We start from the raw sequence: 23,312 nt of genomic DNA on the forward strand, positions 1-23,312 counted from the left end.
TCACATCATAGCACTTTTGATAGCTTCTCATTATGTGCTTGTTTATTGTCCGTTTCTCCCCTCTGGAATGTCAGTTCTGTGATAAAGGAGTCCTTGTCCACCTTGTCTGGAACAGTAGGGGCCAGTGACTATTTGTGGAATAAAGTAAACTGTGTCAGCAAGTGGAGGTCTGGAGGTCGGAGTTGGTGTCGTGAAAAAGGAAGGCTAGGTGAGAGTTGAAAAGTGTTCTAAGTAGAACATAAGATACAAAGAAGCAAAAGGCTTGGGAGTGGGGAGGATCAGAAAGCAAGAAGAAAGGTATGAAGTAGAGATGAGGCTGGAGTTTGATATCCAGGAATTAGGATTTTGTCTAGTAAGCAGTCGGGAGCCACTGAAAGCTTAAGTGGGTTACACGGATTGGTTACATTTATGTTTAAAAAAGAAGGGAAGAAGGGAGGGAGCCAGGAAGGAAAGAAGAAAGGAAGGGAGGATGAAAGGCCAGCTGCCACTGCATGGAGACTGAAATTGGAGAGGGCAATAGTAATGAGTCGAGTTCAATTACAAGGTTAGTGTCAGGCGTTCCGGCCAGAAGCAATGGAAGCCTGGCGGAGAAGGATTCTGAATAGAGAGATTTTTTTTTTTTAAACAGTATGAATGAAGGGAGGAGTCAAGAATGCCGCCTCGTTTCTGGCTTATATGATTGGGTGGCTTTAGGTGTCACTCAAGAAGATAGGCCGCACTGGAGGTGGGGCATAACTGAAAGGAACGCCCCTCCATGCCCCGCCCATTGGCGGTAGGATGGCGTCGATTGGCTCTTTCGAGGAGCGCGCCAAAAACTGACGGGGGCAGGTGGGAGGTGTGTCCCTGCGTCATTACCGGGAAGCTTCCGGGACGCCCTTTCCCGGCCTCCCCAGAGCCGGAACTTCCGGCCGCTGCCGCCATTTTGACTTCCCGACCTTGGGCTACTGTTGGCCACTGTCTGCAGTCATTCCTTGCGGTCATGTCTGTACTGACCCCGCTGCTGCTGAGGGGCCTGACAGGCCTAACCCGGCGGCTCCCGGTGCAGCGTGCTCAGATCCATTCCAAGCCTCCGCAGGAGCAGCTCGGGACCATGGTGAGGAGTGGGCCGGGAAAGGCACGGGAGGTGCAGCGAGCCAGACTGGGGGTCCCGCGGCGAGTTCGGGGATGGCCGGTGTGGGGTGCTGCCCCTCGGCGGCCCTGAGAGTGCCCTGCACCTCGCGGCCCGCAGCCTAGCAGGGAGCAGCAGTGGTTTGGGGGTGTCTGGAGGGCGCGAATGAGAGGGACAGTACCCGGGCGACAGTTGGGGCTCATTCAACACCAAATCTCGCTCGATTCAGCATATTTCTGTCGCTTACGTGCGGTGCAGCCTCGAGCCCTTAGCCCTCTCTGAGCCTGTTTACTCATCGGCTCATGGGGGTTGCGTAACGACTGTCAGCGGCGGTAATGGTTGTTACCACTATCAATGATTAGGGAAGGTGGGTCTTTGTAATTTCCAGAAATGTGGGAGTTTAACCCTTAACGACTCTCACCTGTTTGGCGCTTCTCCGCCTCGAATGCGAGTCTTCAGAATCCAGGCTATTGGGCCCCAGTTAGGAGCAGAGCCTGAAGGGCAGCTGCGATTGAGGAAATAATAGTGATAATAGTTGCAGCTGGCATCTGCCGAGTGCCCACTGCCTGCCAGACACCGCCCAGACTGCTGCGCTGGTCCCGGTGACCCTGAGAAGAAATGATCATCATCTCGGTTTCGTGGTGGAGGGAACTGAAATTTAGGAGCACCGTATCCACTTGTCAGCAGTCAAACCTTCAGTGGTAGAGAAGGAATTTGAACTCAAGTCTGACTCCCAAGTTGTGCTGTGATCTTTACTGCAGTAGGGAATGTGGAGGTTTTTATCCCTAGCCTTAGAGGTTGAATAGCAGTCCTGGAAAGGAGAAGGGAAGAGAGATGTTGTTAAGATTTTATTTTTAAGTAAGCTCTACACCCAGAGTGGGGCCCCAACTCGCAGTCCTGAGATCAAGGGCCGCATGATCTGACTGAGCCAGCCTGGCACCCTGAGGAGAGGGGTTTTTAAAGGCAAAGGAGGAGAGGTGCATTTTTAGGGTTATCAGCCTGTGCATGGTTCCTGGATCCCAATAGATCAAACAGGTTTAACTCTTTGTTCCTGTCCCTTTGCTTTATCATCTCGTGGTGGATTTCTCTATGGATCGTAACACAGGCTGGCCCCACTCCCATATCTGACCCTTCACCTCAAGGCCTAGAGTGGGCCTTGGATCTGCTATGCCCCTCCTCTGAAGCCTGAATCCTGACTCCTTGAAAGGGGCTTTCTGCTGCCTGGTAAGCCTAGGGGAATTCTTACTCTGCGGGTTCCTTCTTCCTTGTGGTCTGTAGGAAGTCGCCATCGGGCTCACCTCCTGCTTCGTGTGTTTCCTCCTGCCGTCGGGCTGGGTCCTGTCACATCTGGAGAGCTACAAGAAGCGGGAGTGAAGGGGGCTGGCCTGTCCCTCACCCTGTGACCTGACCACCCCTGGCCTCTCCCGATCAGGTCTGCTGCATTCCTGGCCAGCCCTCCCTGGATCACGTCCTTCAATTACAGCGACCTCTTCTGCAATCATGACCTCTCGATGTCTCCGCGGGGACACCCTGGGACCACATATGTTAGCGTATAAGGCCCTGCTCGGTAGGGCCCTCCTTGTAACAATAAAGTGTATTTAAACCTTGCTTCAGAAACGCATCGTGTCTTCGGCCCGGGCTCCTGCCTCTGTACTTGAGCTGAGGATGGTGTTGGGCGGGGGTGTGGTGAAGACGGCCTGGCCAGCCGCATGTCCCTGCTGGCTGGCTGTCCTGTGGTGGGTTATGCATGCCCTGCTGTCCTTGCCGCCTGGAGGTGGAGGGAGCTTCCCCTGCGTGCTTTCCTGTGTTTCAGCGTTTTCTGGCTTCCTGGGAAAACAAATCCTGTCGTCCTTGGGCCACCTTTCCTTGCTCCTCCCGTCTGGCTCCCCGGTCGTGTCAAGCTCGGGGCCGCGCCGTGCATGGGTGTCCGTGTTCTGTCTTTCTCGCTGGGTCCAGCCCTGCAGCCGGAAGCCCTCACTGTGGGTGCAGCCTTCCCCTCGCTCCTCGGCTGTGGGCTCCCACTGTTTCTCAGGAGCTTCTTGGTTCTTCCCAGTCGGAAGGTGGGCGCTTTATCTCTTTCATGTCAGCCCCAGGGCCCCTTTTAGCCTTCTATCCGGAAATGCCAATGGACTGGCCGCCTTCCTCGTGCTGCCTGCCTGTTTCCCTGTCTCCTGCCTTTCTTGGCCTGGAGAATTTGCTGCTCCTCCAATCCCAGGGCCCTTCCTCAGGGATGCTTCCTGCGGGGGCGGGGGAGGGGTGCTGGGGGGGTACCTCCGCAGGTGGGATGATGCATTAAAGTGCTCCACACTGGATAACGTGGTAGGTCCATTTCCTGCCCGTGACTCCTTCCCTGAGGGGTACGGACTTGGTTGTCTGCCTCCTGCGAGGCTTTCCTGCCACACAAACCAGGCTTTATGTCTGGGCCTCAAGGGACGGGGCCGAGAGTGCCGGGAGGTTGTGCAGGTTGGGCTGTTGGCCAGGGGAGGGGGAGAGCCCATGTAGGATCCGAAGGGCCAGGCTGGGTCGGCTGAGCAAGGGGCATCCACCAGTCACCTGCTGGTACCTCGAGAGCCCTTGTCTCTGGCGGGGAGGGACCTCTTGGCTGCATCCTCCCAAACAACAGGGTCGCTCCTGTCTTGCGCCTCACTCTGAGAGGCTTTGCTGTTCACGCTTCCCGAGCAGAGGGCTCTGAGCTACTTGGCTCTTGGTTGGCTCAGGGTTCCGGTGGGCACAGATCAGGCCTTGGAGCTGCCGTGAAGCAAGAACATGACCCCAGAAGAGAATGGTCTGGAGTTTCTAAGATGACACCACTGCCCTGACAAGAGTTTTTATTGGGTGTCCCCCATTTTTGGGCCCCTGGAGCCTAGAGGGCCACAGTGGTCCCCTTGTCCCAGAAGGACAACTCCAGCCCAAAGCTGTGCATCTCCAGCCACTGCTCAAGTTGATGGGAAACCAGTGGTTATGGGCAAGTCCTTTAGGGCCCCCGAGTCTGAGAAGGCCCTTAGCAAGCCCATCAGCAACTCTGGCTCTTGCTCTCCCCCAGCTTGCTCGGTCCCATGGCATACGTGGGGGTGGACGAGAGAGTGGAGGGTGCAATCATGCTTGAACCCCATCCTCCCCTTGGTCCCCAGTGTGGCCACTAGGTCTGAAATCTGGTCACCATTCAGTGTCCCTCTCCCATTCTTAACCAGACTGGGGCTCTGGGTCCATTCCCTCCAGAGACACAAGGCTTCTTGTACTTCCACACAGTACTTTATGAGTCCCTGCTGTGGGTCCTGTTGGATCCGGAGTGTGGAGGAGTAGGTGTGTTTGGCCCCGGGAGTGCACCCTGGGTCGGGAGAGGCTGCAGTCCCGGTAGATGCTATAATGTCAAGAAAAGTACTGAGAGTCAGGAGGCCTGGGTTTGAGACCTGGCTTGGTCATTTATTACCTGACCTTAGTCAAGTCAGTTAGCCTCAGTTTTCATGATTGTAAAATGACGGTGACGTGGAAGGCGGGAAAACGTCCCCTCAAAGAGGTCCATGCCCTCATGCCTGGACTTTGTAGGTGTGCTGAAAGTGAAGCATGTTGAGATGGGAGATTCCCCGCTGTAATCACAGGTGTCCTTAGGGTGGACAGGAAAAGCAGGTGATGAGTGTCTCAGAGATGCCACCTGAGAAGGACTTCCCCCACTGTTGCTGGCTTTGAAGATAGTGGGTCATGAATTAAGGAATGCCATGGCCTCTGGAAGCTGAGGACAGTCCCCGGTTTATAGCCAGCAAGAACACGAGGACCTTAATCCTACAGCTGCAAGGAGCCGAATCCCCAACAACCGGCATGAATCGCAGCAGATTCTCAGAGCTTCCAGAAGGGAACACAGCCTGCAGATACCTTGCTTTTAGTCTGGTGAAACCCATACCAGACTTCTGACTCTAGAACTGTCAAACTCTACATTTGCTTTGTTTTAAGCCACTAGATTGGTGATTTGTTACGCCAGCAACAAGGAGACTAACGCACTGTCCTCCCTGTGCCATGAGGCTCACATGGGAGGGGCTGGTTCCAGTGGGTCGGATCCTCAACAGACAGAGGTGAATTGGAATGTGAACCATTTACAGGAGGACAGTGCCCAAATGAGGAGTGTGGGGATTGTGGGTCTGGTGTGTGTGGGGGGGGGGGCTCTCCGTTGGCCATCACCACCCCCTCCAATTGCTTTCTGCTCTAGGTGGCCTGGACCCTGCAGGCAAGTATCAACTGAGCTAGCAGCGTCCAACGTGTAACCCCTGCTCGGCTTCACCAGTCTGCCCTCTGCACCATCAAAGCCTCTCTAGACCATGATCGTGGAGTGGACTGTCTGTGGACCATCATGGGTTCCTGTGGCAACAGCTCTAGAGGTTCTCTTGGGGCCGGCACGCCCCAGCTCCTCCCATCTGGGCAGATGCCGGACTCCCAAGCCCGCCTTGGGAGGGATTACCGACCCCTCATCTGTGATCCACCTTGAAGGCTTTCTCCTGGCCATGGCCTCCCTGGGGGACTGTGGCTGTCCTAGGACCTGTGCTGGGTCATTGTATGTGGCCTCCCCCACCGCCCCCAGAGGTGAGAGTGGGTTGTGGGCCTGGGAGCCATGGGGCCCCCTACAGCCTCCATACTGTTCCGTAAACTCTCCCTCTGGGGCTGAGCTTTCAGTCTGGGTCCTGGTATGGAGTCTCTTCTCCCTCCACCTGACAGATTTCTTCACACATGGACGTGGGGTGTGCCGGCAGGACTAGGAGGAGGCGTCTGCCCTGTCAGTACAATGGAAAATAAAGTCCTCTGCCGTTTGTCACCTATGTGACTGTATTTAACAGCAGTCCGAACCCAAGTGCGAACATGACGTGTCTCGATCCAAGACCCGGCAGTCAGGGCCAGCAGCACTGGACCATTTCGGGATTTGGTAAATTGGGAGATGGAGATAAACGCCTGGAGCTATGCTGGTGACTTCCTGGCAAACATGTAATTGGACTTCAGATGCTTAGGATAGAGAATCAGAGCCCATTTTAAAACGGTAAGAGTAATAGAAGAGACGGAGTGAGGGTAAGAAGACAGTTATTAACTGCCAAATAGATCAGCATGGAGAAGACTGGGCAAAAGTTGACCATCCTGGGCTAGGCTAAGAGCCAAAGCCTCCGTCTGGCTGTTTCCTTCCAATTTTTTTTTTTTTTTAAAGATTTTATTTTTAAGTAATCTCTACACAAAACGTGGGGCTCAAACCCACAACCCCAGGATCAAGAGTCTCACATTCCACCGACTGAGCCACCCAGGCGCCCCTGTACATCGGTTTTTCAAGCCCACATCCCCCAGGAGGGAGGTATTTACTTGGTGTTAGCAGCCTGGCTGTGGTCCAGCACAGGCTCACCACTGGGATTCCTTCTGACTCTTCAGAGGAGAGTGAGAGGAGAGGAGAGGATTTACCAAATCCGGTGTTCCCTGTCCTGACCATTAGTCCGGAACCCGGCTCCCCGTGTCCCTTTATGCCTCATCGACTCCCTGGTCAAAATAAGAGGGCACAGAGTTGAAGTTGTCTTATAGCAGTTTTCAAGATTTTGAAAAGCCAAATAGAAATCATGTCATCAACGGTCTTAGCTCTCCATTTAAGAATACTGCTTCTCGGGGCGCCTGGGTGGCGCAGTCGGTTAAGCGTCCGACTTCAGCCAGGTCACGATCTCGCGGTCCGGGAGTTCGAGCCCCGCGTCAGGCTCTGGGCTGATGGCTCAGAGCCTGGAGCCTGTTTCTGATTCTGTGTCTCCCTCTCTCTCTGCCCCTCCGCCGTTCATGCTCTGTCTCTCTCTGTCCCAAAAATAAATAAACGTTGAAAAAAAAAATTAAAAAAAAAAAAAAAAGAATACTGCTTCTCACTGAAGATCTGACTGCCAGTGAAGAGATTTCAGTGTTAACACTGAGAAAAGGAATGAACATTTTGGCAAGTGTGGGTCCAAACAGGGTGGACCCTTTGCTTTCCTGAGCTTAGAAGCAACGCCAAGGCTCAATGATCCAATAAATAATTTGCAGTGTTGCCGGAATACAAATTTGGCATTTGCAGTGATGCGGTGACAAGGCCACCGTGGGCTGTGTGGTGAGCCCAGGCACCAAGGGCACCTACCCCAGGACAGGAGGTAGCTCATGAAATGAAGAAGGCCCTCGACAGTGAAACGTTGGCAAACTGAGCCACACGCTGTAACTTCTCTCAACAACAGCATCTTTAACATCCAAAGCCTTGCCGCTTTTTTTTTAAAGTAATTCTCTATCCCAAAACGGGGTGCACACTCACCACCCCAAAATCAAGAGTCATGTGCTCTACTGATGGAACCAGCCTGGCACCCCAGCCTTGCCACTTTTTAAGCTTTTTATTTTTGGATAATTCACAGGCAATTTTAATAGGCTACACAGATCCCATGTACCTTTTACATTGATAAATCTTGCAAAATGATAGTACAGCATAAACCAGGGGTTCACAGTCAAGATATAGGACATTTCAGGGGTGCCTGGCTGGCTCAGTCCGTGGAGCAAACGACTCTTTAATCTCGGGGTTGTGAATTTCAGCCCCACGTTGTAGAGAGATTCCTTACAAATAAAATCTTAAGGGGTGCCTCCTGGGTGGTTCAGTTGGTTAAGCATCTGGCCCTCTGTTTCCGCTCAGGTCATGATCTCACGGTTGGTGGGATCAAGTCCCGCAACAGACTCTGGGCTGACAGCAGAGCCTGCTTGGGATTCTCTCTCTTCCTCTCTGTCCCTCCCCTGCTTGCGTGAGCTCTCTCTCAAAATAAATAAACTTAAAAAAAAAAAAAAAGAACATCTCCATTTCCACAAGGATCTCACATCCAATTAATTCCCTCCGCTCCCCCTCCCTCAGCCCGTGGCAACTACTAATCTGTTTTCCATTTTTATCAACTTAAAAAAAAAAAAAAAAAAAAGACTGCTTTTCTCATAACCAGAAAGGCACAGAGTCTAAAGTTAGGTCCCAAGACTTTGGCCTTGACCCAAAGGGACATGTACTCCCTGCCGGAACGGGACACCAAAGTCAGAAGCGAGGCTCAGTGGAACCGAACGGTGATGTGCTGGGGCTCGCATGTTAGCACGACTGCGTCTCCTCGGCCAGGTTCTCCTCACTGCAATCGCTGCCAAGAATTCTGGAGTGATTTTAACTTCATCTTCCCACTGATCTCAGTAACACAATCCGCTCTTCAAACTCCAGTGAAAAGAAATCCGAATTGGCTCCGGGAAGCCTCTTACCACCGGAACTTTGGGAATAGGGAAGATGGTGGGGGGGTGGGCGGGGCGGCCGCCACACCTGACAGCGAGCCTCACAGGTGACTCCGCCGGAGGGGATCCCGTCGCTAGGGGCGTTGCCAAGGAGGGGCCACGAGGAGGGGCTCTCTTCCGGGAGGAGGGCAACTGCTAACCCGGAAGCGGTCGACAGTGCGGCGCTGTTTAAAGATGGCGGCGGAGGAACCTCAGCAGCAGAAGCAGGAGCCGCTGGGCAGCGACTCCGAAGGTACTGAGCAAGGGAAGGCCGTCCGGCCCGGGCTAGCACGGGCGATGCCAGGTCGCCGGTTCCCGCAGAGGCTGGGGGCGGGGCCGCCGGAGGCCGGGGGCGAAACGCACGGACTGCCCCTTCTTCCGCCGCCGCCACCTCCCCTCCCCCTCACAATGGAAGGAGCCGCCGCCGCGACCCCCGGACAGCCGGGCGAGCTGGCCGGCGAGCGAGCGAGCGGGGCGGGCCCAGGCCCGCGGCTCTTTCCCATCGCGCGCACCCGGGGCGGGGCCTGGGCCGTCCCGCCCCGCCCCCAGCCCCTCCACGCCGGCCGCGGGGCTCCCGGGTCCCCATCCCTCCTGTCCCAGTCCCTGCAGTCAGGCCGGGGCCTAGGCCGGAGCCTGCCCCCCGCCCCCCCCGCCGCCTTTTCCAGAGCAGTCTGCGCCCGGGAGGGCGTCGAGTTACGCCGGGCCGCGGAGCACAAAGGACTGGGCGGGCCGCTCGGGATGCTGCGGGCGGTCAGGGGTTGTGAGCGGCCGCGGTGTGTGCCCCTGAGGCCTGCAGCCTTCGTTTCTGGTAGAGCCCCCTCTTCTGGCCTTGCAGCCCCTTTCCGCCTGCCTAGGCATTGTTTTCCTACACCTCTGGAGTTGGACCTTTCAAAACCGGTGCCACCCTCTTTCCACCCATGGTTAGGCCCTGGGGACTGAGTGGGTCACTTGGGGGTGGGTGGGACAGCCCTGTCCCGATGTAGGGGATTAGTCCGGGCCCAGCTGAGGATCAGGGATGCTCTGGCTCAAAAGGATTGGCCTGAAAAGTCATTCAGCACACACACCTCCTTCTAACCAGACACTTGAGAGACTGAATGCTGGGGGACGCAGGCCCCCAGAAGAGACTTGTTCAGGATCACATAAGTTAAGAAACAGCCAGGACCAGAATTCAGGTCTCCTGGCTCCTGGCCAGTGGCTGAGGAGGGTGGGGTCCACCAGTGGATCTGCCAGCTCACTGGTGAACACTTCACAGTTTGCCTCCAAGGTCCCACCTCCTTCTCTTAACATTTCAATAGAGGGGAGAAAGGTAGTGGTATTAACCCCCTTTTATAGTTGAGGAAAGGCCTCTACAGGAAGGTAGCCGAGGAGAGGTATGATGATCAAGAGCTCAGACTTCAGAATTAGACATACCTGGGTTTGAGCCCAGGTCTTCGCTAGTTGTGACCTCGGGCAGATCATGTCACCTGTCTGCATTATTATTATTATTATTATTATTTTTTATCTGTAAAACGGGCATTAAGAATACCCAGCACAGCAGAAGGAGGAAGGGTGTGACTGAGTAAAATGCAGGCTTATGGGAAGCTCTCATCCAGCCCAGAACCCTGCCTCCTCATCTCACTTCCCCCAAGAGACCCTGCCTGGCCCCAGAGCGTTCTCAGGCGGCTGGGAATCGACGTTAGAAGGCGGGGGGGAAGGGAGTGTCAGAGCTGGATGAACACACCTTGGAGCGGAGCACACCTCAGCCCCCTCCTTTTTAAAGATGAGAAAAGTAGGGGCTGGGAGGGGAAAGGACTTTGCCAAGATCACACAGTTGGTAGAGCAGGGTGTAAGTGAGATGCACACTTCCAGATTCCATGCCTGCTCTCCCTGGGCCGCTCTTGTCATTGGCCCAGCTGCCTGGAGTGGAGATAGCTGGGGCCCACTGTAATCCTTGGCTTTCTTCCTTCTTCCAGGTGTTAACTGTCTTGCTTATGATGAAGCCATCATGGCTCAGCAGGACCGAATTCAGCAAGAGGTGAGGGGCTGTGGCCAGTGGCCCTGTTGTGGGGAAGCATAGGCTGGGCCTGAGGCCTATTGTTTATCTCTGCTTTGGAAGCCTCCTCCTCTCCAAGCTGTGCTGGGTACTGGATGTCTTTACTGGGGGGTGAGGGGGGCCGTGGCAGGGGCGAGAGGACACTGTGCCCCCGGGTAATTGCTCCAGCACCCCTCATTTAGGTGTTCTGGCTGTTAGGTGTGGGTCACTCCATCCACCTGCAAGAGCATGATGGATTTCCTCCCCCCTGCAGATTGCAGTGCAGAACCCTCTGGTCTCGGAGCGTCTGGAGCTTTCGGTCTTGTACAAGGAGTATGCTGAGGATGACAACATCTATCAACAGAAGATCAAGGTGGGAGCCTGGCTGAGGGGACAGGAAAAGCCCTGGGGGCCTGCTTCAAACCTGCTCCTTGCCGGCCCGGCCTCAGAGAGGGTAGCGTGTTGGGGGAGGGGAGCTGTCTGGCTGCTGGTTCTCGAGTGTGCAGACTCTGGAATCATAAGACCTTGATTCATATCCTGACTCTGCCATACAGCAGCTGTATCCTCGGCAGGTCCTTTAGCGTCTCTGAGCTGTGGGGTCCTTTTCTGTGAAGTCAGAATGGTTGTGAGATTGGGGAGATGATGCCTGTGGGGGCTGGTGCAGACTGAGTAGGGGCTGAGGTCTCCTGCAGCTCCCTGTGGGGCTGAGGGGCAGGGTTAGCTGGGAGAGGCCGGGTTATGGCAGGGGTGGGTCCTGCAGCCCCTGGGACCTTTGTGGAGAGGTAGGTGGCGGCAGTGGGGGAAGAGACCTATGGGCCCGAGCTAGACCCAGCCGCATCACTTACAACCCGAGGTAAGACCCTTAACCGCTTGCTCTCTCTGTGAGTCAGGACAGCGGGTATGCGTAAATGAGTGTCCGGTAGGCAGAGCCTGAGGGCTTAGTAAAGCCTTCCTTGCCTCCCATGATCAGAGATGCTTAGAACCTTCCACCTGAAAGGAGGGGCCTTGGGTTATCCATATCAGTGGCCAGGGTAGGTGGTAAACCCCGGACATAACAGTTCTGCATCAGCCCACGGCAGGCAGCGGAAGCCCCTGGGGCAAATAGGAGTGTCCATGCCTGTCACTCCGTTGTTTCTGGATCTGTTTTTCCAAAACAAGCTGGAAATAATGCTTTTGATGTAAATCTCCTGACTTCTAAGAGCAGGCAGCTAATTCAAATTTAAAATGTGTGGGCCAAACAGCACCCCTGCAGGCCAGATCCAGCCGTGTGTGGCCTGTGGTCTACTCTGACTCCTTGCTCAGAGTGTTTGTGATGTACCTATGAGGACTCTGGAGGGATGAAGGCACTGGTTTTGGGGCCTGACAGACCTGGGTTCAAGTTCTGGCTTCATTTCTGGCTGTGTGGTCTTGGGCAATGCACGGAATTTCTTGGAGCCTCTGTTATTGTTCCTATTGAGTCATTCAGCAAACATTCGAGTGTCCGCTGCGTGCTGTCTTTGCAGGATCTCTGCCTTAGTGCCCCTGTGCTGTGCGTGAGCCCGCCTCCACCCGGGGAGGATCCTAAGCCTAGACAGCAGAGCCCCAGCAGACTTGGGTGACTTGGCTGCTTTTTGGATTGGGCCCCCATGAGGATTTAGGATAGCGGACATTGGCCCTCAGTGGAGGGCCTGGCACAGGGCAGGTGCTCAGAATGATTCTAGTAGCTTTTCCAATAGCTGCCATGATTTGGCCTCTGTGTGCATCGTGTGCTGTGATTTACCGTCTCTGAGCGCATGCTGTGGGCCCGGCACTGTTTTAGGTACCGGCGGTAGAGTAATGACTGCACCCCACAAGTTCCTGCGTTCGTGAAGCTTACGTGTCCTTGTGGGAAGACACAGTAAGGCAGAGGTAACTCGGGTGTGTGCGTCAGAGGCCATCAGTGCTCTGGAGAAAGGTAAAGCAGGAAGAGGAGAAGAGGGAGTTGGAGGGCAGGTGGTGCAGGCCTTGCTGAGAAGGGGGTGTTGGAGTGACAGACTGGAAGCGGCCGGGGAACAGGCTTTGGGCCCCTGGGCGGAGTGGGGCAGGCTGGGGCAGGGGGCAGTGTGGCTGGAGCAGAGCTGGGGAGCAGGTGGGGGCTGGGAGACCGGGGCGTGTGGCCAGGGAGAGGAGGAGTATTAGCAGGTTTCTCTGGTTACTCCGGCTCCGGCTGCTGGAGCCGGAGACCTGGGAGGAGGCTCTTGCAATAAAGGCGCCAGGAGGAGGGGAGTGCCTGAGGGAAGCAGTGAGAAGCCCAGGAGACTCAGCAGATTGAGGAGCAAACCTTTGGATCTGCGTTGGATTGGACTGGGGGGAGCGGTGTGGTCAGTGGTCAGGACGTGCCCTCGGGCTGAACGAGGAGACGAGGCGGTTTGATTTTGGAGTCAAATGGGAGTTGAGGACAGAGACGGGGCAAGTGAAGAGTTCCATTTGGGGCACCTGACTGGCTCAGTGGGTAAAGCACTTGACTCTTGATCTGGAGATTGTAAGTTCAAGCCCCACACTGGGTGTAGAGATTACTTAAAAACAAACATTTTAAAACCAGTCAGTCACTCCCAAGACCAGTAGTGGCAAGAGACCGTGAGTATAGTTCACGAGCGGAAGCGGTCCCGGGCCCGAGTGGGGTTGTGCCGTTCCCGTGGCAGGCACCGTGTACAGGTGTGTGGTGTGCCCCTCTTGTGGCACATGGTGTCTTGAGGAAGGGTGCCGTGTGGTCTGGTGGCGGCCCTGACCTTCACAGGGTGAGGGGAGGAGGAGGACACGGTGAGGCTGGGGCATACGAGCCGAGTGAAGTGTGGAGGAGGGGGCCCGGAGGTGGTGTCGCGGGGTGGAGGGTGTCCCACGGTGGGTGACGTCCCCCCCCCCTCCCCCTTGTGGCGAATGCTGCTGAGGGGCCAGTCTGGGGAGGAGTGGGCTTGGCCCTCGGACTTAGGAAAGGCATGTGTGACCTTGACTAAAGGCTGCTTGGGTAGAGTTAGTAGCAGAAAAGTGGACACGGTGAGCGCAGACAACTTCCGGAGCAGCTTCGCTCTAAAGGAGAACGGAGAGGTTGGGTGGGAGCCGGGAAGGAGTTCATGTGAAGCAGAGGAGTTTTGTTCTTTAAGCAAGAATTAGCCTTGTGGTGTTTGTATGCCGCTGAGTCTGACCAGGAGGGAGAGGAAAACTGATGGATGCAGGAGGAGGGGGAGGCTTCCTGGAATGCTGGCCTTGAGCCCGAGGGCTCTGATGTGGCCCAGAGGGGCGGCCCCGTAGCAGCCCCAGACCCTCCGGGGAATCAGGAGAGAAGGCCGCGGGCGGGTGTGTTGGTTGGTGCTAAGGGCTTCTGGGTGAAAGTCCTCAGAAAGGAAGCAAGGTCATTGGAAAGGTGGGCAGGGGGTAGTGGGTGGAGGAGAACGGAGAAGGCCTGAAGTAGGCCGGGGCCTGCTTGCTGGCAGTGCCGATGGGCCACCCATGTGGGGAGGTTTGGCAGACAGGAAATCCCACCACGTTTGGGGAGGAAACCGGAGATGGAACAGGGCAGGGTAGCGTTTAGAAGGAGACCAGGCCTTGGGGCGCCCGGGTGGCTCAGTCGGTTAAGCATCCATCTTCGGCTCAGGTCGTGGTCTCACGGTTCATGAGTTCGAGCCCCACGTGGGGCTCTGTGCTGACAGCTCAGAGCCTGGAGCCTGCTTCAGATTCTGTGTCTCCCTTTCTCTCTGCCCCTCCCCGACTCACACTCTGTCTCTGTCTTTCTCTCTCAAAAATAAACATTAAAAAAAGGGAGATGAGGGCCGCTGGTTCCCGCGGGACTGCTTGGTGTGGAGCCCGGCGCTGCACCCCCATCCTAATTTGTTGGCCCTGGACTCTTGGCGTGGCTTGAAAGACTGTCCTCTGAAAAGCTGTGTTGGACGAGGACTGATTGATATGCCCGTTTTTCTGCACAAACAGCCCTGCGAGCCCAGCAGTGTGGCATACCTGGTGGCTGGGGACAACTTTGGTGACCCGTGCAGCCAGTGTGCCCATAAGGGCACAGTTTCCCGAGGCCTTGGGGGTTCCAGTCAGCGGGTCTCTAGGTGACGGCAAAGCTGGGTCAGCAGCCAAGGATGGCCGGTGGTCCCTTGGAGCTTAGTCGTCCCCGCTGTGGGGCGACCTTTGTTGGGGGCGGCCGGGGGTGGGGGGGCGGTTCTCTGGTCCACTCTGGTTCTGGCCTGATGTTGATGGGCATGGGGTGGCGGGGGGTGGCGGCTGCCTCTTTCCAGGACCTCCACAAAAAGTACTCGTACATCCGCAAGACCAGGCCCGATGGAAACTGCTTCTATCGAGCTTTTGGATTCTCCCACTTGGAGGCGCTGCTGGATGACAGCAAGGAGTTGCAACGGTAAGGATGCTGGCCACTCGGGCGCCACAGGAGGTGGGCGATGGCTCCAGGAAGGGCCCCCGGGGCTCCCTCCCACGCTCAGTGACCGGGAGGTGCCCAGACAGTGGCTGGGCTCTTGCTTTGGTCTTCTGAGCTGGGGGTGGGGGTGGGGGGCAGCGCTGGCCGGTTCCCCCAGTTCTGCGCCGGCCTCTCTGCTGGCCGAGGAGCCCACGCTGGCCTCCCTCTCCCTCCCACCCATAGGTTTAAGGCCGTGTCTGCCAAGAGCAAAGAGGACCTGGTGTCCCAGGGCTTCACCGAGTTCACAATTGAGGATTTCCACAACACGGTGAGCCCAGCCGCCCCCGTCGCCCTCTCGGCCGGGGTGGAGGTCGGGTGGCCTGGCCGTGGCGGGGTTGACCCATCTCCTCCTCCTTCGTTGTGCCCTCTGTGCCCTGTGGGTGGCAGTTCATGGACCTGATCGAGCAGGTGGAGAAGCAGACCTCCGTAGCCGACCTGCTGGCCTCCTTCAATGACCAGAGTACCTCGGACTACCTGGTGGTGTACCTGCGGCTGCTCACGTCAGGCTACCTGCAGCGCGAGAGCAAGTTCTTCGAGCACTTCATCGAGGGTGGGCGGACCGTCAAGGAGTTCTGTCAGCAGGTGCCGTCCCTCCCCTTTCTCTCTTATCTCAGGGTGGGGGCACCAGGGCCGGGGGTGGGCGTGTATGCAAGGGCGACGTGCTGAGAGCCGGGCCCGGCCCCCTCCCTGTGCCGCAGGAGGTGGAGCCCATGTGCAAAGAGAGTGACCACATTCACATCATCGCGCTGGCCCAGGCCCTCAGCGTCTCCATCCAGGTGGAATACATGGACCGCGGCGAGGGCGGCACCACCAACCCGCACATCTTTCCCGAGGGCTCAGAGCCCAAGGTCTACCTTCTCTATCGGCCTGGACACTACGACATCCTCTACAAATAGGGCTGGCCCTGGCCTGCCACTGCCCTGCCTGCCCTCCCCTCTGCCAGGCGCTAGACATGTACAGAGGTTTTTTGTGGTTGTAAATGGTCATACTTCACTCCCCTCCTCCCCCCGTCACACGACCTTCCACATTTTATTAAAGGGGATGCTGGTGGTGAGTCGCGTGTGTGCGTGTCCCTGCTCTGCTGCTGCCCGCCTGGCTGCTATGTGGCTGGCTGCCCCCTCCTCCCCCCCGCCAGGTGGGTTCTTCTCGACCTTCCACCCGTCCGTGTCCAAGCCTCCCCACCAGGAGCAGTTTTGAGGGGGCTAGGCCTCTGGGGGACCCCTCCTGGTTACTGGGGTTCCGCTTCCTTCCCTTCCGGCACCCACCCCCCTTCCCTCCTTAGCTGGCCCGGGGGCTTCCATGAGAATCTTGGAAGTTCCCTGGGGACTTGCCCAGGGACCGAGGATCACCCAGGCTTCGAGCTGCTCCCTCGTAGGCCCTGACCTGACTGCACCTCTCTGTGCCGGTCAGGGCCCCAGACCTGAGCTGCCTGCCCTCCCATCAGGGGTCTGCATGGTCCAGTCCTGGGTGGAGAGGGCTGACGTGATGGGGCCTGGCTCAGGGCAGGTGGAGGAGCTGGGGCACCCCAGTGTACCCCCAAGTGGTGCCAACCTGGTGGGGGAAGGGTAGCCTTCAAGTCTGCGTGTGGTCCACGGTCCCGAGGTCTAGGCAGGGCTTGCCAGGCCACCGTTCCTCCCCCGCCCCTCCCCCTGCCTGTGCCTGCTTTGCACCCCCTCTGCTTGGGCCACGGTGTCTCTGCATTGCCTTCCTTTCTGCCTTCACCTCTCTTCTTCCCTCACCCCAGCACACATGGGGTCTTGGCCCCCAGGCTGTGAGCTCCTTGGGGGCAGGCCCTCAATAAATGTGAAGTGCTGCTGCCCACCTCTGCGGTCCGGCCCGTGCCTCCACCCGCCCGCCCTCGCCAGCCCTGTTAAGCCAGAAGCACTTGTCCACACCTCTGGGCTGTCTCCTTCCCCAGCCAGCACTCAGACAGTAGGAGCTGTGACAACGGTGGTCTTTATTAGGAGGCTCCTCAGGCGCCGGGGGCTGAGGGGAAGAATGGGGGGGGGGGGTCCCGGGCCCAGCTGCAGGCTTCGGAGACCTGTTAGAGCTGGGAGCGAGGTCCGGTAGGCCCAGGTGAGTCTGTGGGCAGAGCAGAGCAGTTAGAGGGAGTGTAGGCTGTGGGCCTCCCCTTGTGGCTTTCCTGCGTGGGGGTGAGCAGGGGCAGGGAGTGGGGGGCGCGGCGAGCCCTGGTGTTAGTGGGCAGGTTAGTGGGCAGCACACGGCAGGCCAGACCCTGCTTACCAGTCCTGGGCAGGGTGGGCGGCAGGTGCCGTCAGGCTGGAAGGCAGAGGACAGTGAGAGCCTACTCTTGAGGGGGAGAGGCAGGGGCAGGGGTGAGGGCTGACCCAGGTGCCAAGGGGTACGTACCCACAGGGAAGTAGTGGGGAAGCCGTTGCATGTAGATGCTTTCGTCCTTCTCCAGGAACACACAGATGATCAGCCGGTCCACCTGTGTCGGGACCTGCTCAGCCCAGGGTAGGGGTGGGCGGCACCCACACCCCGGCTCCCCTGTGTTATCACTGCCCCCACCTCTACAGGGTTTCACCTGCTTTTTTCTTGGAGGGGGCGGGGCACCGGTCCTGAGTTTGGAGCTCAGGTTGCACGCTTCAGGGAAGGGGTTCATGGTGTGCACTCCACCGCCCTTGCCGGATGGGCAGGAGAGCAAAGTGGTCTCGAGGGAAGGGGCGGGGACGCAGAGAGGGCTGGTGCGGTCCTCCCCCCCCCCCCCCCCCACCATCTTGTCCCTTCGACTGGGCCCAGGACTCACCTTGTCCTTGTGTTGCTCCAGCCACTCGCGCAGCGCGGCCAACACTACCTCCGCCGCCGCCTCACTGGGGTAGCCTGGGGACCCGGCGGGGCGGGAGTGAGTCTGGGCTCTGGCCCGCCCCCTCCACGCCCCGGGACCCGCCCAACTCCACCTACCCGGCTCCGCTCCGCCCCTTTCACGCCCTCCCAGGCCCCTCCTCGCGTCTGGGCCCACCCACTTCCAGGTCCCGCTCCGCCCCCTTCTAGACCAAGCCCCCCCCCCCCCTCCCCCGCCCGTAGCGCTCCACTCACCAAACACGCCGGTGGAGATGCAGGGGAATGCCTGGGGTGGGGGGAGGGGGGGGAGGTGAGAGGGAATTGGGGACAGTGTCACTCTCCAACCACCGCCTCCGAGGGGCCTTCTTCCTCCCGGTCTAGGCCGCCCCCGTCCCCCTCCCTGCCCCCGCCCCTCTCACCGCGGAGCGGAGCCGATGCTCCAGCAGCAGGTCGAGGCTGCTCAGGTAGCAGCTGCGGAGCTCGGCAGCCTGGCTGGCGCTGGGCTCTCCGTGGGCGATGGGTCCCACCGTGTGGATGACATCTGCGGGAGGCGACGGGGTCAGACTGGCCGGGGTCTCCAAGCGGCCATCGGCTTTCTCCCCCTGCCCGCCCTGGAGAGGACAGGAAACAGGCCCTCTCCCCAAGTTCTGAGAGTCCCCAGGGGAGGACCCTGCCCACGTGGGTGCAGAAGTGTGCCCTCAAATGCGCTCGACAGAGACAGGCAGGCCCGCGCTGGGCCCCCTTCGCACAGCTGCATGGGCCCGTCTGAGCCGCGGGGCGGAGTGGGCGAGCGAAGTCACTGCCTCCTCAGCTCCTCTCACCCCCTCCCGCCACCTGCTTCCTGGTGCGTGCGAGGAGGGGCCGGGTCCCGGCACTTAAGGTTAGGAAGCGACCCCTGAGGAGGCCTCCAGCAATTGTGTGGGGGCTGCTCCCTTAAGCCCCCAATTACACGAGGTGCCCTGTGGGGTCGGGACTCACACTTGGCCGGCAGCCGATAGCCGCCGGTGATCTTGGCCTTGCCGGTCTCACAGTTCTGCAGGGTCCGGCACTCGTCGGTGAGGAGGGGTCCCGCGGCCCGGTGAATGCAGCCGTCCACTGCAGGGCAGAGGGGAGTGAGCCGTGGGGCGCCCCGCGTCACGCCTGAGCCCGTTTTACAGAAGAGAAAGCGGAGGCCCACGCACAGAATCCTCCCAACCCCCTCGGCTGGGCCAGGACCCACCGGGCACCGCGCGCGCCTTCTCCCGCCGCCTCCGGCTGCTCGCTAACGCCCGCCGCCCCTGCTCGCTCCGAGGCGCGGAGGCGGGTCGCAGCGGGTCCCGGCGGGAAGCGGCGCGGGGCGGCCGGCAGGGGGCGCGCCCGGCCCGCCCTGCAGGTTCCCGGCCGTGCGGCAGGGGCGCGGGCGGGGCCGGGGCCTCCCCGGGCCGGAGTGGCTGGGGAAGGCGGGGTCCGCGGCGGCGGGAACCGCCACCCTAGCCCGGCCAAAGGGAAGGTCGCCCGGCTTTGGCCCGGAGGCGCCGCGGACCCCGCGACCGGTGGCCGCCTCCGCCCGAGGAGCCCACGAGCGCCGACTGGCACCGCGCACCGGATCCCCAGGCGAGGCCCCTCCCGGCCGCGGCAAACTCTGGGACCCCCTTTACAGATGATGAAACCGGGGTCACCTAGTTAACAAGTGGCAGCTGCGGTGGGGGCCTCGAGCCTGGGTCTTCCGACCCCCTCCTCGTCCTCCTTGCGGGGAGGTGGACGGCGGATCCGGACGCGCACCCCTGCTCGTTAGCGAGCCGCCTCGTTAGCGCATCCGGCTTAATTGCGGCGGGCCCGGGCTTGTTTATCTGAGCGCGGCTCTGGGACCTCCGGCAGCGACCCTGGGGACGCGGGCCCAGATAAACAACTCGGGCACCGCGGGAGGAGCGTCTCCTCCGCCCCTTCGTCCGGACCTCACCCCGGTGCCACAGCCTCAGTGGCCTCAGTGGCCCCGGAGGGAAAGGCGGGGCTCGGCTCTCGTCCCCTGGGCCAGCGGGGCACACCGGCAAGTCTTTTCCCCTGAGCGGCCACTGCCTCATCTGGACGATAGCGACGGTGACCCCTCTTCAGGGGAGGGGTTTGCATCCTGGCCAGGAGAACGTGACCCACCTCTGGCAGCTCCCTAGCTCGCAGGGCACCCCAGGCCTGTGCCAGGAGCTCCTTGGCACCGGCTGCCGGGGGCTCACAAGGCCCAGCAGCAGGAAAGAGGCCTCATTTCTCCATTTTGCAGATGCGCACACCGAGGCCCTTCCTCCCTCATCCCATCCACCCCACCCCCAAAGTCTTGGCAGAGGTCCAGGGACACCAGCTGGACCACCCCCCTCTTTCTTCTCTTTTGTGCCCTGTGGGGCCCAATTAAACCTAATTTTGTGACTTCACTCAGAGCTGGCACCAGGCGATTTCCCAGAGCACCCGGGGCGGGGGGGGGAATGGGGTAGAGGAGTCGGGAGCCCTGGGAGGACCTCTCCCGCAAGGAGGGGTAAGGGCAACGGTGGCCCAGGGGAGGGCGGAGCGGGGGACCCAAGGCGGGGCCCCTGAGTTCCCTGTCCAGGCGGCGCTCAGGGGCCGCGCAGCCTGGAGGGTCACACCGCGTCCGCGTGCAGTGTGTCCGTTCTGGGTGAGATGCCAGCTGACCACCCAGCAGCATGTACGAGAGCAGGGGCTGTGGAGCTGGGTGGCCCGGGGTTCCAGGCCCAGCTCTGTCAGTCACAGATATGTGTGGCCTGGAGCCTATCACTTAGCTTCTCTGGACCCCAACTGCCCCATCTGTAAAGTGGGCTCCACCTCCTAGGGCTCCTGGAAGGATTAAGCGAGTTAATTTCCGTAAGGTGCTGAAGCCAGGGCCTGGCGTGGGTGAAGGTGGATGGGTGTTGGCTGTCATTAGGACAGTGGCATAGTATGAGAACGTGCTCCCTGTGGGGACACAGGGGAGGCGGCTGTCCAGGCGGGTGTCAGGGTGTTCGGGGCCTACGGGGGTAAGCACGGGAATGGGTCTGGGCCGGCTCTCCTGGGGGCCTCCCGCCCTGCCCTAATGGTGCCACTTGGCTCCTGGCTGCCTGCCGTCCTCCCTGCAGGCGACCTTGGCCTGCTGCGGAGGCTGTGCCCAAGTGCAGAAACACAGTAAGATCTGTGTTTCAGGGACTTCATGTTTCCTGCAGAGGTGGACAGGCCTGCAGTCAGGCCTATGGGGCTGACCTGGGGGCATGAGGGGGAGGGGGCACTCGGGGCTGGCAGAAGCCTCGGGCTGGGCCAGGTGACTGCCATGCGAGTGCCTAGGGGATCAGTTTCCCCAGGGCAGAGATGAGGGGCAGGCCCTGGGCCTCATCCCTGCCCCATCCTCTCCCCAACAAGCCAGAGCACCGACGGGCCAGAGCAGCTGCCCCCTCCCCGTCTACACACCACAGTTGTGCCAGAGGGGACCCTCAGCCTGCGGTCCTCACCCACAGGCCCAGGGGGTCACGCCTTCCCTGCTCCCCCCCCCATGTGAACCGCAGCCACTCCCCTTCCCCGCCCCCAGGCTTCGGGGACCCTGGTTGCTGAGTGACCTGGGGTCCCTCATCTCGCATGACTGTCCAGCCACCCCCATGCAGCTGACCACCAGCTACCTCTGTCTGGCAAGGCTGCCCTGGAGCCCCTCCCCGCCGTCCACCTGCCTCTCTGACCTCTTCCGTCTCCTGCCTGGGCTCCTCAGATGCTGCCGTCACCTGGGGGCCCTGTCTGTCCTCCGTCTGCCGCAGCCCTGTCCTTCCACCCCGTCCCAGGCTGTTCCCCCAGGTAAGCCCGGCTGGCCCTGCCCTCCTGCCCCCAGTGTGGCCTCCACACGGGCACGGGGTGGGGGCCGGGGGCCTCAGCTCGCACCCAGCCCCTTCCCCGGAGGTCAGGGGTCAGGAGGGCGAGGGTGGAGGGCAGGGGCTGGAGCCAGCAGAGGCGGGCGGCAGGCAGGCTCCTGTGGGGGCCATTTGCCAGGGCGCTGAGGATCTGTTGGCGGCTATTTGGGGTGCTGTAATATTCATGAAGGGAAGATTAGATATTTAAATTTATTCAGCAATAAATGCGTCTCAGCGGGGGAGCATTCCTCATGCTAAACAAACAAGCAAGCAGGGGCTAATTAATTATTTACAGGAACATGAGGATGCCCGGGGCCTGGGGGACAGGGGGGCGGCTGTGTCCCTGCCAGAGGGCAAGAGACCCTGACAGGCCCAGGGCCGGCTCCCCTCCCCCACCCCCCTGCCCCTCCGCTGCCCCGTGGCCCTGGCCTCCTGGGTGCCCCCTCCTGGGATTTCTTGTCCCAGAAATCCTGCCTACAAGCCTGCTGGTGGCTGTGGGCAAGTCACTTCACCTGTCCGTGCCGTGCCTCAGTCTCCTCATCTCTACAAGGTCCGTAACAGCACCTCCCTCCCCACTTGGCGTGGGCCTTCGTTCAGTGAGGGACTGCACCAAGGTGCCCTGCGCTTTATCACTCTGTCACCTGTGCCACCTGTTTCGGATGGGGAGACCGAGGCCCGCCCCCCGCCTCTGTAGGCGGAAGGCTACTCTGCCTGTCAGGGCCTGAGGGGCCCGAGGGACTGACGCGCTGCAGGGTGGAGGTGGCACCCAGAGAGCCCCGGGCAGGGCGGGCTGGGACTGCAGGGGTGTGGGCTGAGGCCGGAGGGGGCCGGGGGAGGGCAGGAAGGCACCTGGCCTGGGCCCTGGGGACCACTCGCCACCCGGACATCTGACAAGGCAGGTCCCAGGGCCTGAGGAGAAGCCACCAGTCCGGCGATCCCGGTGCTACGTGCAGCTGCCTCCCAGGTCCCAGCCGCCTGCACAGAGATACCGAATGCCAGGGCTGGTGGGGGCGCATGAGGAAACTGAGTCCCTGAGAGGGCACCAGCTGGGGCAGGAGCAGATGTCCAAGCTGCCGGTTCGTCTGCAAGCCCCGAACCCCGCGGAGGACGAGCTCGGCCGTAAAGCCTGGAAGAAGGACCCACCCCGGGGCCTTGAGCCCCCCGCTCCCTCCGTCCACGCTACGCTCATCACCTCTGGTCTCTGGCCTCGTCCCAGGCCCCGCGGAGCCGCCCCGCAGAGCCTGAGAAGCCACAACCCCACGTGGTGCCCCCTTGCCGCCGGAACCACCTTCGGCTTCCGCCCACACCCTCCCGGTCGCTCATTCAATCGACAAACCCAGGGCAGCCACGAGCTCTGTGACCGGTTTGGGCTGGGCCCGTGGGGGGAGGAGGCAGACCCCACCCTCGCGGTGCCAAGGCGGGTGGGCACCCCAGGGAGAAGAGGGATGGACAGCAGCTCCGGTCTGTGACGTGAAATTCATTACGGGGTGAGATCAACTCCTTAAATGGGGATTTGAAAACATTAGGCCCTCATTATGTACACAGCGGCAGCGCCTCATTCATCATGCAAAAATCACTCCCGTTATTGAAAATCCCCATGGCAGCTGCTGGCAGGGGCTGGGCGACATCTTGCCCACTGGGGGTGGGGTGCGGGCCCCACAGGCCTGCTGGGTCCTCCGCTAGCATCCCTGCGGGGGGCCTGAGTCCCCTTGTCCCTCCTACCAGGGAGGGCCTGCGCCGGGGTGGGGAGCACAGTTCGCTCCGGGGACTCGGTGACTCAGTTTCCTCATCTGGAGATATTAATGGCACGCCCCATAGCGCCGTGGTGAGGGTCTCGGGATCCCTCAGAGAGAGGCT

The 23,312-nt window shown here is 59.8% G+C and overlaps 3 protein-coding genes across 3 annotated transcripts in view; 2 read left to right on the forward strand and 1 right to left on the reverse strand.

Annotated features, from left to right (window-relative positions):
• Positions 1 to 907: 907 nt before the first annotated feature.
• Positions 908 to 2,721, forward strand: LOC115525779 (cytochrome c oxidase subunit 8A, mitochondrial). Its single transcript, XM_030333139.1, has 2 exons — positions 908 to 1,093; positions 2,387 to 2,721. Exons 1-2 carry the CDS (start codon positions 980 to 982, stop codon positions 2,480 to 2,482), a joined length of 210 nt encoding a protein of 69 aa, XP_030188999.1. The 5' UTR covers positions 908 to 979; the 3' UTR covers positions 2,483 to 2,721.
• Positions 2,722 to 8,536: 5,815 nt separating this feature from the next.
• OTUB1 (OTU deubiquitinase, ubiquitin aldehyde binding 1) lies at positions 8,537 to 16,623 on the forward strand. The gene is made up of 7 exons (XM_030332347.1): positions 8,537 to 8,615; positions 10,315 to 10,376; positions 10,648 to 10,746; positions 14,627 to 14,745; positions 14,986 to 15,070; positions 15,190 to 15,384; positions 15,501 to 16,623. Exons 1-7 carry the CDS (start codon positions 8,558 to 8,560, stop codon positions 15,696 to 15,698), a joined length of 816 nt encoding a protein of 271 aa, XP_030188207.1. The 5' UTR covers positions 8,537 to 8,557; the 3' UTR covers positions 15,699 to 16,623.
• A 123-nt stretch (positions 16,624 to 16,746) lies between these two features.
• MACROD1 (mono-ADP ribosylhydrolase 1) overlaps positions 16,747 to 23,312 on the reverse strand; it is a 143,314-nt gene continuing 136,748 nt past the window's right edge. Inside the window, 6 exon segments of the mRNA XM_030333895.1 lie at positions 16,747 to 16,884; positions 17,173 to 17,254; positions 17,573 to 17,646; positions 17,863 to 17,893; positions 18,027 to 18,148; positions 18,586 to 18,702. Coding sequence (XP_030189755.1) covers positions 16,847 to 16,884; positions 17,173 to 17,254; positions 17,573 to 17,646; positions 17,863 to 17,893; positions 18,027 to 18,148; positions 18,586 to 18,702 — 464 coding nt within the window. The 3' untranslated portion in view covers positions 16,747 to 16,846.

Source organism: Lynx canadensis, chromosome D1 (genome assembly GCF_007474595.2).
Source record: "Lynx canadensis isolate LIC74 chromosome D1, mLynCan4.pri.v2, whole genome shotgun sequence".
In the NCBI taxonomy this organism is placed as follows: domain Eukaryota; kingdom Metazoa; phylum Chordata; class Mammalia; order Carnivora; family Felidae; genus Lynx; species Lynx canadensis.

Coding starts and splice junctions, on each gene's coding strand:
- OTUB1 (XM_030332347.1), top strand. CDS start 8,558: ATGGCGGCGGAGGAACCTCAGCAGCAGAAGCAGGAGCCGCTGGGCAGC. Junction 8,616..10,314: donor GCTGGGCAGCGACTCCGAAG/GTACTGAGCAAG, acceptor TCCTTCTTCCAG/GTGTTAACTGTCTTGCTTAT. Junction 15,385..15,500: donor TCAAGGAGTTCTGTCAGCAG/GTGCCGTCCCTC, acceptor CCTGTGCCGCAG/GAGGTGGAGCCCATGTGCAA.
- LOC115525779 (XM_030333139.1), top strand. CDS start 980: ATGTCTGTACTGACCCCGCTGCTGCTGAGGGGCCTGACAGGCCTAACC. Junction 1,094..2,386: donor AGGAGCAGCTCGGGACCATG/GTGAGGAGTGGG, acceptor TGTGGTCTGTAG/GAAGTCGCCATCGGGCTCAC.